Below are 18260 nucleotides of genomic sequence, written 5' to 3'. Positions count from 1 at the left end.
AGATGAAAGGAGTTTTTTTTAATGTCTGAAATCCAGCAGTGTGAGAAATGCTGGAGGATTGCATTCAAATTTAGAATCAGACTTCGTGTTCGATGGATTTGAGCTTTAGTTGAGAAAAGATTAAGAAAGAAGCAAATTTAAGAGCTCCATTTGAAATTAATGGGTCTAAGACCAGGAATGGGAGTCATGATTTCATTACTGCATTGAAAGGGTAGAAGAGACCAAATTTAGTGACTGTATGGTTGTACAAAAAGAGGAACGAAGATAGCAAGCAACCTGAAGAAAGCTGAATGTAAACTGATATTATTGGCAAAAGATTGGTCGGGCTGCATGATACGTGACTACTCTGAATTGTTTCTTAGAAATACAATAAAGTGCTTATATAAATGCAAGTCATGCTAAAATTGGTGAATGGAAGGGAATGTTGCTGTTGAGGGCGACATGGTTGGAAAGGATATAGTTGCTGGGCAGCAATGTACTGTCATAGAAATTGCGGCATGGAAACTGGCCATTTAGCCAATTAAAAATGAAAGCTTGCTTTGACATGGTTGCAATAATTTAGATTTACGTCAAACTATGTCTCCGTTCTTTAAGGTGAGATTACACCTGTACCTGTTTACATTAGATGAGCCCAACAGTTTGAGAACTTCAGTATTTGCTTTACATAAAATATTGGCTTGCATGTAAACATTTAAACAGCCAAAAATGACTTCATGTAACAATATTTCCTTGGAAAAACCACTAGTGTCTCCTGCACTTGATAAATTTTATGCAGGTTATTTGTGCCAAAGTGGTAACCGATGCTCGTAATCCTGGTGCACGCTGCTACGGGTTCATAACCATGTTGACACCCGAGGAGGCAATGGAAAGCATCAACTCTCTGAATCAGTCTGAACTAAATGGACAAACCATCACTGTGGAAATGGTGAGCACAAATAAAGTACTAATGGGAACTGTTAGCCGGCATGTTGAGATTTTTACTTTGCTGCACTTTGTGTGCCTCTGTAAATGAAGTTGTTGTTTGTGAGTGAGAGAGATATTTCTGGAAAGGCAGCATCTGGTTTATTGTCATCACTTGGCGTCTCAACATCTCATTTATTCTGGCATCTTTCACAGACCAGTTCAAATTGACTCTTGAGGAATTCAGATGTTAGATATCCAGAAAAATTTGCATATTGATATTAAGCTAGGTGATGGCAACATGGCTCCCTGCTCCCAGGCCAGCCAGGTCACATCAGTAAATTCCCATCGCATGGAATCCTCTGCTTCCGCTCCTACAATTTCTGACCTATGGAGTCAGGCCCTGCATAAATTTCATGATATTTACTTCGAAGCCCATTCTATGTACCCTTTCAGCTTTGAGCACCTCACCTATTTGCACTTGCTGAAAACTGGAGAGCCAGGCACTGTAATTTTCCTTTTTACAGGCTCAATAAGAGCCAGTTTTATTCAGAAAAGTTATAAAACTAAAGATGGAAATGCTCAGCTTTCTTGCAGTTAACAAGTTTAAACCAAACAGAATATTATTTAAATGGAAAGAGACTGCAGAATGGGGAACCTGGAACTAGGGGCAAAGTTGAAAAATAAGAGGCCTCCCATTTAAGACAGATGAGGAATTTCTTCTCCAAGGGTCTGTTAATCTTTGGAATTTTCTTCGTCAGAGAGCAGTGAAGACTGGGTCATTGAATATATTCAAGGCTGAGTTAGATTTTTGGTCAAGTGGAGTTAAAGCAATGATCAAATCAGCTATGATCTTAATAGCAGAGCAGGTTTGAGGGGCTGACTGGCCTCCTATTTCTTATGATATGAAACTGAAGTAAATTCCTGTATGCCAGATAGCTGAGTGGAGCCTCTCTGTCCAAATAAAGCAGCACTCAATTATTCTGTTAATTGACATGAAACAACCAAGAAGTACAGCTCTAAGTTCTAGTAGTGTGTGAAGAGTGTCCATTGTTTGAAGTGTCAAGATGGTACAAGATGGATAATGATTATTTTCAATTCTGAAGTAATGCTCAATGGCTATAATTTTTCTTTCACGCAAGTTTTTATTTAGATTTGTGTGATTTTTTTTTTAAAAAGGCAGTGTTTTTTCTGCAAACCTAATATTCAGCAATAGGAATTAACACACTATAAGTGGACCAATAGCTTAAACGTATTGAAATATACAAGAACATCGAAATTATTTCATAGAACCTCTAAGTGGTGAAAGCAAAGATTCCAAAGATGACCTTTTCATCTCAGTTTAAAAAGGACATGTATTCTTGCACAAAATACCTGGCGCTTTCCTGAAGGAATGTAGTGAATGTCACAAGTACCCCGGAACAGCCAAATGCTGAGCAGCATGGGTAGAAGAAGGTAGATGGAAGGGAGGTGGCATGTACAATAGGAACCAAGTAATATGTTGGATTTGTGATTTTATTTGGAGAAATGTTGGGTTCCACTTGGAGATGGAAATAATGAATGTGGTGCATGATTGAGCAATCCACTGCAATAGCCGTTCCATGAAAATACAGTTACAGTGTGCTGTTTGTTTCTTCAGGCCAAGAGTGAACCTGGCTGTAAGAAGCGCACAGAGCAGAAAGTAGGGAATGTGAAGAAGGTCTCCAAACAGAGTTCCAGCCGAAGAAGTGCGAATGATGGCGATCAATCTAGAGACAAGTAAGTGCCTTTACCGACAGCTACTGTTTGGTTTTACCAAGTAGCTTTGAGCTACAGAAATTATTCCTCATTTCTTTTATTCTTTATACATTCACTGGAACCAGTCCATTGTCAAATAGAGGCAAATTTCCTTCAAAATCTTTGCTTAATGTGATCCTAAGAAAAGATCCTGTAGTCTTCTATTGATCTCATGCTGTGCAGGAGTTGCATATCCTGACCAGTGCTTATTTTTTACACCCATTGTGAGACTCTGATGTTGCTATGGCTGATGGTTGGAAAATATTCTTAGAAATTTCCATTCCACTTTGTTGATTCCTGTTATATTTCCAATCCCTAATTGTCCTCATCTTGGGCTTATCTTGACTTTTGAAGGAAATTGACTTCAGTGGAATCTCTGAAATCCTGGAGTGATTTATTTTTTTTTCATCTGAAGGTGTTTTTGGTTTCTAAATGTTATGATCCCAGACCAGACCAGACCCCCCCGGACCACCAAAATTTTGTTACAATCCAGTTAGGGACCAGCAGCTTTTGTTGTAAAGTAGACAAAATTTCAAATCCCAGCTACTAGAGAAGAAAGCCGCAAAATTCCATGGTTTTAAACAAAGATAAGAGAGTTTACTATACAAAAGTCAGCAAAACAAGCAGTCGACACTGTCTGTACATCCAAGAATTAATATGAAGTAAACATAATTAACAGGTAAGCTGTGGCCGAACACAGCACACATTAAGCAGCAGGCACAACCAAGACACATAGAATGAATTTCTCAACAGCCCACCCAGACATTAACGATCACTGAGTCACAAAATCCTTTCAACTTTGTCTTTCTGAAGAGGGATTTCAGCTCTCTTTCGAGGGTATAGTTTCTGATTTCCCTCAGCGGCCACTGCAACTTGGGCTGCCCAACAGCTGCTCGCCTCCCAGTTGCTCAGTCTCTGCTAGACTGTGTTCCATTGGATCCCCGAGGCTGCATCCCAGCATCTAATTACTGGCACAATTCCAGCTCACCAGCTACTCTGAGTAAAACACCACTGTCCCCAGGCTTTCCTTTGCACCAACAGTCAGATTCACTGAGCTGGCACTAGGTTTCTCTGAGCTCCAGTTTCCCCAGCTACACCAAGCAAATGCGGTACTTGGGGCCTTTGACCCCAGTGCTCTCAGCAGCATGGAGCTCACGGCAGCACTTAAGCTGCGTGGAGCTGACCTTCATCTTAGTCTGCTCCTGTCATATGGGCTTACTTACACGCGGTAACCTAATCCGTGGTCTTTTTTTTCACGCAATCCTTCGTGCATGCGCACTGCTGTCAGGATGGCCAAGCCCTGCAGCTTCTGTTCTGCAGTAGGGCCTGGGGGCCGATGGCCTCTGACCGCCAGCGGAACCGAATGCGATGTGAACCAGGCTCTTAGCTTGGACTCTCCAGCAGAAAAAAACATAATTTCAAGCCATGCCCGAGCAGCTGTCAAAAGAAAAACTGGAACAGAGCGTATGCGGCCTGGCCCCCGCTACTCTCCACACTTGCACTGGAACCAGGAATTATAGTCCAAACAACCCATGAACCCAACAATACAGATTCCCTCAAAAGTGACAGCTAACTTATCCAGTGACTAACTCAGCTTACAGACTGGGAAGATGCTAGGTTTGATGCCCAGTTCGCATTGAGTTAGCCAACCCTAGCCAGCATGGAGTAATACCAACCCTAGCCAGCATGGAGTAATACCTATAGCCGTTTTACCCCAGGTTAGGGAGGAAAGGAATCAACTTATGCTCCTGCGCTTGGTTTCTATCCAGGGCTTTGCAGAACAAGTATGTGGCTGTCAGATAGTAAAGCTTTACTGTGACATCCTGTTCATTCATCACTTTTGTCCTGACCTATGTTGGCTCCCTTCCGGCCTCGTAAAATTTTCATTTTAGTTTTCAAACTGCTCCATGGCCATATATCTCCCTACCGATAGCCTTCTACTAACCTTTGATAGCTTGCGCACCTCCATTTCTGGCCTCTTGTGAATCCCTGATTTTAATCACTTCTCCGTTGGTAATTATGCTTTCAGTTGCCTAGGTGACAAGCTGGAGTTTTGTCCCAATCTCTCTCCCTCTACCCCTCTTTCCACCTTTGGGGTGCTCCTTAAAACCCAACTTTGTTCTCATCAGCCCTAATATCTCCTTAGATAGTTTGGTGTCAGATTTTGTTTGATAAAGTTCCTGTGAAATACCTTGCACATTTTACTCTAAGGATATATAAATGTAAGTCTGCATCTGTGTGCGTGCACTGTTGTCGCATGTGATGTTGTATGTGCATTTAGTTATGTGTACTTGTGTGAGTGGTGCACCTGCATGCACTTTCTTTTTGAAAAAAGAAGCAATATTCTCGTAACAAAATCATTTTGTTCACTTTGTTCGGTTCCTAATGGACAACACTCCATAGCCAGGCCTGGCTAAACACACAACAAAACAGGACCATTACGGATGGTTTCCAGCTCAGATACCTGCACATTGACATTCCTTGACTGTGGGGGCTGCTGATCCACATCATTTCCTGTGGACATGTCAGTTTGCAGGACAATTAGTCTGCTTACTTGAAAAGCTTCCTCCTGAATCTGAGGACTTCAAGTGGTTGATCATAACAAAAGGGAAAAAAATGCCATCAATCCAAAACATCTCCTGCAAAGGACTGGAGTTTTATGGCTTCTTTTTATTCACATTTGAAAATATGGCCTGCTGCCTGAACTCTTAATGTGCCTTCATGTAGGTGGGAAGTTTTACTCACTAGTATGGCTAATGACCCTAAGGATGGGTTTCATATTTTTTAAATGTGTTGGGCTTCTCTGATTCTTATGTTGGAAGGTTTATTCCTGTCCAAGTTAGACCACCTACATGTAATAGAGTTGCTTGCAAAAAAATAATTTTCTTTTAAACATCTCAGATTTTGTCTTTTAAGGTGACTAGGAATCTTCTGCCAGTGTACTGTAAAATCTGCAGTGGTAAGCAGTCAGTGCCTGAAGTTGCTTGTTGTAGAGATGAGATGAAGCCCTGTCTATTTGTCTGAGCTTCGTTGCAAGAAATCTTGATTGATGAGGTAGGACTGTCCAGAAATGTACCAAGCACAGCAGATCAGTCCAGAATTTTTGGTGTGTGAGTGTCACCGGTGCCAATGCCCCCCTCTGCATGGCCTGCCCAGTACAGAAGGGCGGTTGCACACCCATAACCAGTTCCAAGGGATGCCCACTGCTTCCTGAATGCACCGTTTTTAATTGGTACACTGCCACCATCCTTCATTCAGTCTTGATAGCTTAATGGAGGTCAGGAATTTTCAATCGGTGCTATTCTGCCACTGAATTGTAAATAAGCTCTGTATTGCATATGAAATACTTTACCCTGCTCTGCCTTTACATAACGTATTAAGAGAATGTATCTGAAGTATTTGTCAATGAGACTTGGTCAAACAGTCCGATTCCATTTCAGATCATCTGTGAATGGAAAAAAGGATGACAGGAAAGACAACCGAGGAGGCTCCAAAAAATTGGAGGAGGATGGGAGGAAAGACAGAAGGAGAGAAATGGATGATGACGGATACAGATCACACTCAAGTAAGGGAGGCTGAGGAAAATGTGCATGAGGAGAGTTAGATGGGCAGTGCATTGGGTTAGCATGTTACTCTTTTACTCTGAGGTTGAAACTCATTATTGATTAAAGTCTCTTTACTGCCTGGAAAGATCATTAATGAAATGTAAGAAACAGTAGGCCATTCTGTCCCTCTCGCCATTCAATTACTGATAGCTGAACTGTACATCAACTCCATTTCCCTGCCTTGGTACCATAAACTGTGATACTGTTAGCAAACAAAACTCTGAGTGATCTCCAACTTAACTTTGCATTGACTATCCCCAGCCTTTTTGTTAGGGTGGGGGTTAAAAATGGGTAAGAGTTTCAGATATTCGCTACTCTTTGTGTGAAAAGTGCTTTCTGATATCACGTCTAGGTGGGCTAGCTCTAATTTTAGCATTATGTTTTCATGTTCTGGATTTGCCCATAAGAGGAATTAGTTCTTCTTTCTCTCTCATTGAATCCTTCAGTATTAAATATCTTGATTAGATCACCCCTCAACAGTCTAAACTCAAGTGAATATAAGTGGATACTGTACTTGTACTTTAATCTTTTGACTAAAGGTTCTTGGAGCATCAGGCCAGTCTGTCTTTGCTGAGGGTTGGTGCCCCAATTAAATAATTTTTATCCTTCATGAATAAATGTATAAAAGTGCAGAGCACAAAGTTTACCAGTAAACTTACAACTTCACAAAACATTGAAGAGAAGATCAGCACAGGGGATGGAAGTACAGTTGGGTAACCTGAGTCTTTTCTCTGGTCTTCTAGTGAATTCTAGACACCTGGCCTTTTTCATTTTCAGGATGTGACCATTGCTGGCAAGGAAACATGTATTGTCCATCTTTAGATGCCCTTGAGAAGGTGGTGGTGAACCTTCATGAATCATGTGGTGAAGATGCTCTTAAAATGCTGTCATCTAAAGAGTGTTATATTCCAGAAAGCTAGGTGGTGAAAGATAGAACAGGAGCCAATCTTTGCACACCTTTACAAGCATTTTTCTTTTTACTGAGATGCACATTGCAAACATTTCTTCACCCAACCACCACAGTTTTAATCTGTTCCTTTTTATAGAGGCAGCAGTTAATGCTTACCACCTGCTCCTGGAGTTTAGAAGAGTAGAGGCAACTTGATTGAAACATGTAAGATCCTGTGGGGTCTTGACAGGGTGGATGTGGAAAGGATGTTTCCTCTTGTGGGAGATTCTAGAACTAATGGTCACTTGAAAAATAAGGGGTTGCCTATTTAAGACAGAGATGAGAATTTTTTTCTGAGGGTCATGAGCCTTTGGAACTCTTCCTTAGAAGGTGGTGGAAGTGCAGTCTTTGAATATTTTTAAGACAGAGTGAGGTAGATTCTTGATAAGCAAGGGAGTGAAAGGTTATCAGGGGTAGGTGGGAATATGGATTTGAGGTTATGAATGGCAGAGCAGGTTTGAAGGGCTGAGTGGCCTTCTGCTAATTTGTATGTTTGTATGCATACAATTAAATCCAATTAACATGCAATTAACAGGGAGTCCCAAACTTTTGACCCAGCTCTGAAGAAGGAATAAAAACAAAAAACTGCAGATGCTGGAAATCCAAAATAAAAACAGAATTACCTGGAAAAGCTCAGCAGGTCTGGTAGCATCAGCGGAGAAGAAAAGAGTTGACGTTTCGAGTCCTCATGACCCTTCAATAGAACTAGGGTCATGAGGACTCAACGTCAACTCTTTTCTTCTCTGCCGATGCTGCCAGACCTGAAGAAGGAACACTGACACATGTCCACATCACAATGGTATGTGAATTGGAGTTGGTGATCTTAAGCAGTTGCTGATTGTTTTATTTGCTGGGGTTTGTCAGTTTGGGAGGTGGTATGGCAGGAGTTATGGCGAGTTGCCACAGTGCACCTTGTCGTCAGAGCAGGCTGCAGCAACAGTATGCCAGTGATGGCATATTGCTGGAAGAGAAAGTATCATTCAAGGTGGACTGTTTTGAATGATATTTAGCTTCTGCATAGAACCGTAGAAAAGTTATGGCACAGAAAGAGGCTATTCAGTCCATCGTGTCTGGGCCAGCATAAGAAAAACTAGCCACCCATTCTAATCCCACCTTCCAGCACCTGGTCTGTAGGCTTGTAGGTAACACCACTTCAGGTTCAGATCCAGGTACCTTTTAGATGTCCTGCAGCAGCTCCATGACATCCTTGACCCTGGCACCAGGGAGGCAACATACTATCCTGGATCCATGTCTACGGCCACAGAAATGCCTGTCTCTTCCCCCTATCACTACTGCCCTTCCTTTCTTCTTCCTCCCCTCCTGTACAGCTGAGCCGCCTGGGTGTCACAAAATTGGCTCTGACTCCACTCCCCTGAGGAACCAAGTCCCTCAACAGTATCCAAAATGGAAAATCAATTAGTGAGCAGGTCCCACGCTCCTAAGCTGCAGTGTGACTACCTCTTTGAATGTGCTATCCACGTAGCTCTCAGCCTCACGGATGTGCCACAGTGACTTTTGCTGCTGCTCGATCTCCGAAACCCGGAGCTCAAGTTTCTGCAACTGGTGACACTTGCTGCACATGTAGTTGCCTAGATCACCGGTAGCATCCATGACTTCCCACGTACTACAGGAAGCACAGTCCACACAACTGAGCTGCCCTTTTCATGCCTAAACTTAACTTATGTTAACTTATTTTACTTTGGTTTACTTATATTACTTTATTTTACTTGGCCATGACCTAACTTTACTTCCCTCTTGCTTGTGTTTCTTGCTTAAATCTAAGCTACTTATTTAAAAATCATATTTCTCTAAGTTTAAGCTATTTAAAGACACTCCCTAACAGCAGTTTCTCACCAGTCAATAAACTTATGGTTTTTCTGTGATGTCAGTGATTTTTTTGTTTGAAACTCAGCGAGCTCCCCAGTAGGTCAGGTCCAGTTCTCTCTGCTCCTTGAAGGTAAGCGAAGGCCCTGAGCCCCGCCCTCTCATTTATCTGCTTCTGAGTCGAGGTGTCTCCCGGAGGTCAAGTTCTCTCTGCTCCCCAAAGGTGAGTCAAAAATGAGTTTAAAAGATAAATAAGCAAAATATCCACCAACCAGCCACTTATTTGCTTTCCTGTGATGTCAGACTTTGATTTCTATTAGAAGTCGGCTGCTCTGGGGGACACAGGCTGTATAGCTGTTCTAACTGATGGTAATTGCCTCTGGGTCTTCCTTTCTGCTGCTCAACTGCATGTTGTTACAGTCCCGTTCAGCCAAACAAGTAGAGAAAATTCCATCAGTTTCCTGACTTGTACCTTCTGAATGAAGGGGGGGTCACTGTTGATAGCTGCTCTTCGATCAGTTGAGCTGAGAACAGTGATTTGGATAAAGTGAACTAATTAAGAAGCTGAAATTAGGTGGGTTAGATAATTGAGTTGCCTGCCTAGTATATAAACTATACCAGAGGTGACTTGCATTTTCCAATAATGGGGAATAGAAGTTCCATGTCAACTGACATTATTTAAACCTAGAACAATAGGTAGCCATCCAATGAATTACAGGAAGAAAATGGGGAGAAAATCAGCACAGGACAAATTCTGTGTAGTCTCAGTGGCCAGAGTAATGGGTGCCCTAAGTATAATCATCAGATTTCTACAGGAAAGTTTTTATTTTTATTTAAAAATGGGGCTTTCTCCAATGCTGGTGCAGTGAGATGAAATCTGGTATTGTGGCTGAATTCATTATTATGATACAATTGAAGTAACAGGTTTGATTGATATTAGGGCTAAAAGGGTTGAATTATAAGAAGGGTTGTATTTTCTTGAAAACAGAAAATGAAGAGGTGGTCTAGTTGAGGCTTTCAGATAAAAGGATTTGATCGAATAAAATAGAGAGAAACTAATTTCCCTGGCAGAAGAGTCCAGATCAGGGAGGCATAATCTTAAAATTCTAGCTGGGGTTGTTTAGAGTTGATGTTAGAAAGCACTTCTTCACACAAACGCTGTGACTAGGTCAATTGGAAATTTCAAAACTGAGATTGATAGATTTTTGTCAAGGGTATTAAGGGTTATAGATCCAAGGCAGGTAGATTAAGTTAAAATACAGCTCAAACCTGATCTAAATGAATGGCAGAACAGGCTCAAGGGGATAAGTGGTCACCTCCTATTCCTATGATCCAGGCCATGTGTCCATTGGTGTGTGTCGCCACTTGATAAGATACTGCCAGAAGAGGTTTTCCTGTGCATCTGTTGTCATTGCGCTTCTAAGCGTTAGAGGTTGCAGGTTTGGGCGATGTTTTTGAAGGAGCATAACTTTAATTTTGTACAATATTGTCAGTATAAGAAAGCTAAGAATCCCATATTTTTTAAGAGCCTCAACTTATCCTGTCACTGTCAAATATTAGTATAATACACCCCCTGATTTGTTTTCCTGCATCCCCTTTTAAAATATAACCATTTAGTTAATATAGTCTCTCCTCATTCTTCCTGAAAAAATATATAATTTTGCGCTTCTCTGTATCAAATTTCAATTTGTATATCTGTCCATTTCACCAGTTTTCCTGTGTCCTGAAATCTGTCAAAGCTCTCATTGTTTACTATATTTCTGAGTTTTGTATCACCTATAAACTTCGAAGTTATGCTCTGTATATTTAAGCCCAGATCATTACAGTATATACATAAAAAAAAAAGCAGTGACCTGAATATCCATCTCTGGGGGATACCACTGTGTATCTCCCTCCAGACTGAATAACTTAGCACTACTAGCAAAAATCTGTTTATTTTGATGCTGTTAATTCACAACCCATCACCCATTAAGAGTGAGAAACTGCGTTGTGTGCCCAATAAATACCATAAGTCAAGCTTGGTGTGGAATAAAAAGCACAGGAGTGATTGCATTTTCAGTGAGTGCCTTCCATTCTGATTTTTCTCTAGGAAGTCGAGGCTCGGTGAGAAGAAGAAGTCGAGAAAGAAGAAGGGTGGGTCCTTGAGCCATACAAAAGCACTCTGGTTTTACAGTTACAGGAGCTGAATGCAAAGGGTCATTGTTGGTTGCCTGGATTGCAGTATGCTGCAGCTGAAAGGAGTGAGAGGCATACTTGCCACCCTGTCACTATAGTTCCTGTGACCTGAAGTGTAGAGGAGCATCATGTTGAGCTAATCTGAGTAGTTGCAACATCTTGCGTATCGTTCTTTGTTTAGGGCTGCTGAATTTAATTTTGTCATTTTTGGGCACCAGGGTTTTCCAGATCAAACACAATGTGACATAGGCTGAAATTGTTTGATTCCTTTCCCTTTGTAAGCATGTTTTCTTTAAGTATAGGTGCGGTTTGTTTCTGATTGACTTTTCAAAAAAAAAATTCTGTTGTGAAGACCCAAAACTAATATCTCTTATAAATAGTACGTTCAACAAACAACATACAAGATTAAATGCCAGAGAAATAGACAAGAGAAAAGCCTTCAGAGTTATGGGTGTTGTCATTAACTTCTAGGGTTAGTGGTTAGGGCAGAATCTATGTCAATGATCAAGATTAGATTGCATAGGTGGATATAAGAAGAAATGAATTTGTATTGATATAAGAACATAAGAAATAGGAGCAGGAGTGGGCCATTCAGCCATTCGAACTTGCTTCGCCATTCAACCAGATCATAACTGATCTACCTCAATGTCATTTTCCCACGCTATCCCCATATCCCTTGATATTTTGAATATCTAGAAATCTATCAATGTTTGCCTTGAACGTACTCAATGACAACACCTCCTCAGCCCTCTCAGGTAGAGAATTACAAAGATTCCCCACCCTCTGAGCATAGAAATTCCTCCTCATTTCAGTCCTAAATGGCCTATTCTGAGACTTTGTCCCCTTGCTCTTGATCCCCCAGCCAAAAGTAACATCCTTCCTATATCTACTCTGTTGAGCCCTGTAAGAATATTGTATGTCTCAATGAGATCACCTCTCTTCTAAACTCTAGAGAATACAGGCCCAGTCTCCTCAAACTTTCTCATAGGACAATCCCGCCATCCTAGGAACCAGTCCGGTGAATCTTTGTTGTATTCCCTCTATGGCAAGCATATCCTTCCTTAGGTAAGGAAGCTAAAACTGCACACACTATTCTAGGTGAGGTCTCACCAAGGCTCTATACAACTGCAGCAAGACATCTTTACTCCTGCACTTTAATCCTCTGGCAGTCAATGCAAACATACAATTTGCCTTTCTAATTGCTTTTTGTATCTGCATGTAGGAGGCATGATTGGGAAATTTGCAGATGACACAAAAATTGGCCACAATTGATAGTGAAGGGGTTAGTTGTCGACTCCAGAATGACATCAGTGGTTTGGTTGAGCAGGTGGAGAAGTGGCAGATGGAATTCAATCCATAAAAGTGCGAGGTAATTCTTTTGTGAAGGGAATACTCACTAAAAGGGAAGCTATTGAGAGGGTCTGAGGAAGTGCGACACCTTGCAAGTGCATGTCCACAGGTCTTTGAAGTTGGCAGGACAGGTGGTCAAGAAAGCATATGGAATGCTTTCTTCTATTTGGGGAGCTATTGAACACAAAAGCAGGGATGTAATGATAGAACTGTATAAAGCTGTTCCGCAAGCTGGAATTGTGTACTCAGTTCTGGTCACCACATTATAGGAAGGACAAAATTGCTCTGGAGAGTGCAGAGGAGGTTTACATGAATGTTGCCAAGGCTTGAAAGTTGCAGCTATGAGAAAGATTGGATAGGCAAGGGTTGTTTTCCTTACAACAGAGGAGGCTATGTGGTGACCTAATCGAGATGCCTAAACAGGAAAGACTTGTTTTCCCTAGCTGAGGGGTCAGTTACCAGAGGACATCAATTTAAGGTGATTGGTAGAAGGATTATAAGGGATATGAGCAAAAGCTTTTCACCCAGAGGGTCATCGGGTGTCTGGAATTCATTCCCTAAGTTGGTAGTTGAGGTTGAAATGCCCAACACATTTTAAACTCATCTGAAATGCTGTAACTGGCAAGGCTACGGACCAGTTGCTGGAAAGTGGGATTAAAATGAGCGGCTAGTTACTTTTTTCTCTTTTTTTTGGCTGTGCAGACATGATGGGCTGAATGTAGCTCTTCCTGTAACTTTTCTATGGTTCTGTGGTTAGCTTTCGGATGGCTTGTGAACAAGGGCACCCAGATCCTTTTGGACATCAGCACTTCCCAACCTCTCACCATTTAAGAAATACTCTGCATTTCTGTTTTTCCTACCAAAGTGGATAACTTTGCATTTTTCCACATTATAGTCCATCTGCCTTGTTCTTGCCCATTCATTTTGTCAGCTGATGTTACTACTGGACAAGCCTCATCCTGGGGTGGAACCCGGCTTAATGGATCCTAACTTTTTTTTTTGTTTAGTTACGTGGAGAGTGGCTACTGAACAATAGCCAGCTGATGAACTTTTAACAAAAGAATAAAACATTTATTTAACAAGAAAAGATGAACTATATTACAATACACCTTCGCTCACAACTATACCTTTACAGATGTATGCAGATTTGTAAGAATAAGACAAGTTACGAAAGCTATCTTATACTCACAATTGTTCACAGTAAGTACACTGCCCATGTAAACCACTAGGCGACCTGCCAAACACATCTCTCCTCAACTAACCCCCCCCCACCGACGCTTGTTACACCATGAGCTAATCAGTCTCTCTGAACTCTGCCTTTCACACATGGGGGTTTCCAATCTCCACTTACAAAGAACTTGCTTTGAAATCTTCTCCCAAACTGACGTTTTCTCTCAGATGCCTTCCAAAAGGGCCCCCCTCCAGAGTTTCAAACTCTCCTCCTGATTTTCCTCTCCCCTGGGCCACGACATGCATTCAAGCTTTCTTCTATGCACTCTTACCGACTCAGCATTCAACAGTACAGCACTGCTTCACATGCCCATGGTAAAGAATTACAGACTGTCTCTTTCGTTCTTCTGACTTATCACAAACCATTCTTGCTTTAAATGTCCTTCCTGCAGCCCTTCTTCCTTAAAGCTTGGAGCCTTCCTCTGCTCCTCACTCTTAACTTCACTTGACAGGACCTTTTTCATGTTCCAGCCCTTCCTTTGACTTGCGGGTCTTCTTGGGACCTTCCCTGTTCCACTCCCTTGGATTTGGGCACTTTCTTCTTTAGTTTGAGACTTGTTATGTCCTTTTTCATGCCCTGCCTGCTCTGGTACCTTCTTCCAACTGAACACAAACTGCTGCTTTCTCCCTCTCCCTCTCTCTGTGGATGTGGGTCACCCTCTCTGGACCCCTGTTGCTTTAATTTCTCTTCCACAGTCATAAAATTCCTTAGAAATGCAGATATACAAACAGAGCTTTAGACCTGCTGTCTCCACTATAAAATTAAACTAGATCCCAAGTTTCACTTTTTAACCCACAAATAAAAAAAATATAAATTATACTTTTCAGTTTAACACACAAACGCATATATCTTAGTTAACCCATCTCTATTTCCTAACAAGATTAAAGATCTTAGCTTCAAATTGAACTAACTCACTTTAAAACTTCATGTAAAATTCATATGGTCACTATTCCCTAAAGTTGTTACTTTAATGCTTAAGTTTGCATGCTCTGTCCCTTCCTGCCACACACTGATTGTCATTTCCCTTGCTTTCTTGCCCTCTCTGAATTTATCACATCTTTTCTCACATGATCCCTTGCCCCCACTGTTCAGTTTAAAGCCCTTCTGCCGTCCTAGTTATATGACTCACTAGAGCACTGGTGCAAGTACGATTCAGGTGAAGACTATCCCAACGGTACAGCTCCTACTTTGCTGAGTACTGGTGCCAGTCCCCCATGAATTGAAACCCACTTCTCCCACACCTGCCTTTGAGCACACATTAATCTCTCTAATCATACTTACTTTATGCCAGTTTGCTCATGGCCCTGGTAATAATGCAGAGATTATTATCTTTGAGTTTCTCTTTAGCCCAAGCTGCTTAAACTCTGTAAGAACCATCTCTTTCCTGGACCTACCTATGTCGTTGGTACCTACGTGGACCACAACAGCTGGATCCTCCCTCTCCCACTGCAAGCTCCTCTCCAGCCCAGCGCACATGGCCCAAACCCTGGCACCAGACGGGCAGCACAGCCTTCTGAACTCTCTTTCTTGGCTGCAGAGAACTGTCCCCCTGACTGTTCTGTTCCTGACTACCTATTTCTATTAACATTCCCATTACATTCCTATTAACTCCCCCTTGGCTTCCTGCACTATGGTGCCATGGTCAGTTTAATCATTCACCCTGCAGCCCCCACTTTCTTTCATACAGGCTGTAAGAACCTTAGACCTGTTGAACAATTGCAAAGGCAGAGGCTCCTCCACTTCTTCTTTCTCAGTCCCCTTACCTGCCTTGCTAGCAGACACACCCTCCTGTCCCTGACCATAGGCCAAATCAGGCCATCCTATCCTAAGGGATATGATTGCCTCCTGGAACAGTGTCCAGGTAACTTTCCCCCTCCACGATGTATTGCAGTGTTTGCAGCTCAGCCTCCAGCTCAATGACTGAGCCAAAGTAGCTCCAGCAACAGACAATTACTGCAGGCATATTTGCCTTGAACCTTGAAACATGCTGGTGTCCATGAGTCCCACATTCTGCAGCTGTCACACATCACCTGCCCTGCCATTTTCTTAAAAGTTTAATCATTTTACTGATAAATTTAAATTAATTTCTCTACTTCTGTCTGTGCTTATATTATTTCGATAAATGTTCTATTTGCCCCAATTGAGATGTGCTAGCAAAGATAAGTGGGAAATAAACTCACCAGCCAGTCTAATAAGCTTTATTACTATTAGTAAAGCTTCCCCTACTAATAAAACCTTCCAATTACTAAAATTACCCAGGTTTTTTGAAAGATAGACAAGAGGAATATTCACCACCCAATCAACTACCTGTTTTCCTGTGACATCAAACTTGTTTTTTCTCAGAACATGGGCAGTTTGTTCTGGAGCCACAGACTGGAATGGACTGACTGACTGCCTGCCTCGGGGCCCTCCACTTGCCCGTTCCCCTAGGTGCTGCCGGCTCCCTGTCTCGCGGCCCTCTTCTCGCCAGCTCCCTTTCATGACCACAGGACATCCCATAGCACTTTACAATCAATTAAGTACCTTTTCGAAGTGTAGCCACTGTTGTAATGTAGGAAATGTAGCAACCAATTTGCACATAGCAGCACATGTGAGTCACATAAACAGCTGTGAGGTACATGACCTCATTTGTTTTATTGATATTGGTTGGGGGCTAAATATTGGACCAGAGACCAGGTAGAGCTCTCCTGTTCTTTGAATAATGCCATGGGATCTTTTATATCCATCAAAGAGGGCAGGTGGACAGGGCTTTGATTTAATTTCTCATCTGAAAGATGGTAGGGATTATCTTCATCAGATGTTTATGATTATTGTTGGTTTTGATGCAATCTTGGCTTTAAGTCACTCAGCGGCTGGCTTGAAGTGCAAAATATCTAGTATTCCGTTGGACAGCAAAGCTGACAGGAGTCATGGGATATTGTCCACTTACTTCAGGTGGTGTGCTTTTTGCAAATGATGTATCAGCCAAAGTCAGATTATGCGTTGCTGGTTTGACATGGTTATATTGGACTTAAATTGCAGAAGACTTAGATCATTGTTCAAAATAACATGCACAACTGTAGGGTTTAGAGTGCCAATGAATTCAGTCTTAGGCTGGAGTTAACCCTCAATTACTTTATTTCTATTGGAAAACAGACAAGGTCCAGGAGTCGTCACAGAAGATCTCACAGTAGAGATAGAGGAAGAGACTTCGTATCCTTTGATAAACTGATCGCACTGAGAGAGCGAGAACGCCATTGGGACTATAAGAGAGACTTCTGGGAAATTGAGCGACACAGGTCAGTTCAACTTGCTGAATTGATGATCTCTACTCCCTTGCTCTGAGTGAGAAAAATGATGCAATTCTGCATGTTAATTTAGGGGCAGTTGCACATTAAGAACACAATGTAATGTCTGAGGGACAAGCAATTCAAAATAGATATCAGGAGTACTGAGAACTTCGTCAAATCGCATTCCTCACCCTCCCACCCCCATCATTTCATTCACACACACCCACACACACCCACACACACCCACACACACCCACACACACCCACACACACACACACACACACACACACCCCCCCACCCCACCGCCTCTCCTCAGCTCATAGATTGTACTTGGGCTTTGCCCTACGTTTATAACACAAAAGCTGAAAGTGCACACAGCTAAGGTAGCAATGTTAAAAGGCGACAATGAAGCTCATCAGTGTTTGCTAGAGTGGGGTTGAAACATCTGAGTTACAGCTGCTGTAACTTTGGATGACATGCAGAAACTTCATAGAATGGTGTTTACACATTTCCTGCAGACCTTTTATTGAAACTACAATCTCATCCCCCACAAATATCCAGCCACTAAAAGGGGCAGTTGCTTACATCAACCAAAAAGCGAAAGCCATTAACCATTTGCATGAAAGTCAATTTGGGTTGTGTTTTAGCAGAAAGCTCAACTTATTTTATAAGTTAACAGCTGTGTTCACACCTCATTAACATCTACTGAATGCAAGAATAAATAGAAGTAACACCTTAATGTCAAGTTGTTTATTTAAATCGTTCTAATCTGTTATAAATGGTGTGGGATTACGATTTGGATAGTCTTTGGTTTCTTCAGTAGTGATATACAGTGTATAGTAGAGCAGGGATTATCAACTTCTTTGCTTCCCAGGATCTCTCCCATATTACAAACAAAATCTGGAGGCTCACTGTGACACTAGTAATCTTTTCAGTATGAAAATTAGTTATGCAGATAGTACGTTTGAATATATTTTAATGTTTTATTGCTATCAAAACTTTTCGCCTTGCACTCGTCAGGACAGACGCATGAATGTTGAATTTCAAAGGGAGCAGCAATTTATACTGCATGATAAAAGAATGCTGATTGGTTAACAAGTGGACTTTGGTCAAGGTGTTGCCGTGGAGAATGCACCAGGTGACAGTTATTCCCCCAAGTTATTTTTAAACTCGAAAAAGG

General features: G+C 41.7%; 1 protein-coding gene across 4 annotated transcripts in view; it reads left to right on the top strand.

Annotated features, from left to right (window-relative positions):
- Nucleotides 1-18260, top strand: part of LOC121286832 (scaffold attachment factor B1-like) — an 84192-nt gene that overhangs the window by 33218 nt on the left and 32714 nt on the right. For all 4 annotated transcript variants that reach the window (XM_041203905.1, XM_041203907.1, XM_041203909.1 and 1 more), the window contains 5 exons: nt 776-925; nt 2540-2658; nt 6117-6241; nt 11144-11187; nt 16946-17088. In XM_041203905.1, the coding sequence (XP_041059839.1) occupies nt 776-925; nt 2540-2658; nt 6117-6241; nt 11144-11187; nt 16946-17088 (581 nt within the window). The remainder of the gene's footprint in view (nt 1-775; nt 926-2539; nt 2659-6116; nt 6242-11143; nt 11188-16945; nt 17089-18260) is intronic.

Source organism: Carcharodon carcharias, chromosome 14 (genome assembly GCF_017639515.1).
Source record: "Carcharodon carcharias isolate sCarCar2 chromosome 14, sCarCar2.pri, whole genome shotgun sequence".
Taxonomy (NCBI): Eukaryota; Metazoa; Chordata; class Chondrichthyes; order Lamniformes; family Lamnidae; genus Carcharodon; species Carcharodon carcharias.
The sequence above is the reverse complement of the archived record's forward strand: the minus strand, read 5'-3'. Positions and strand labels throughout refer to the sequence as shown.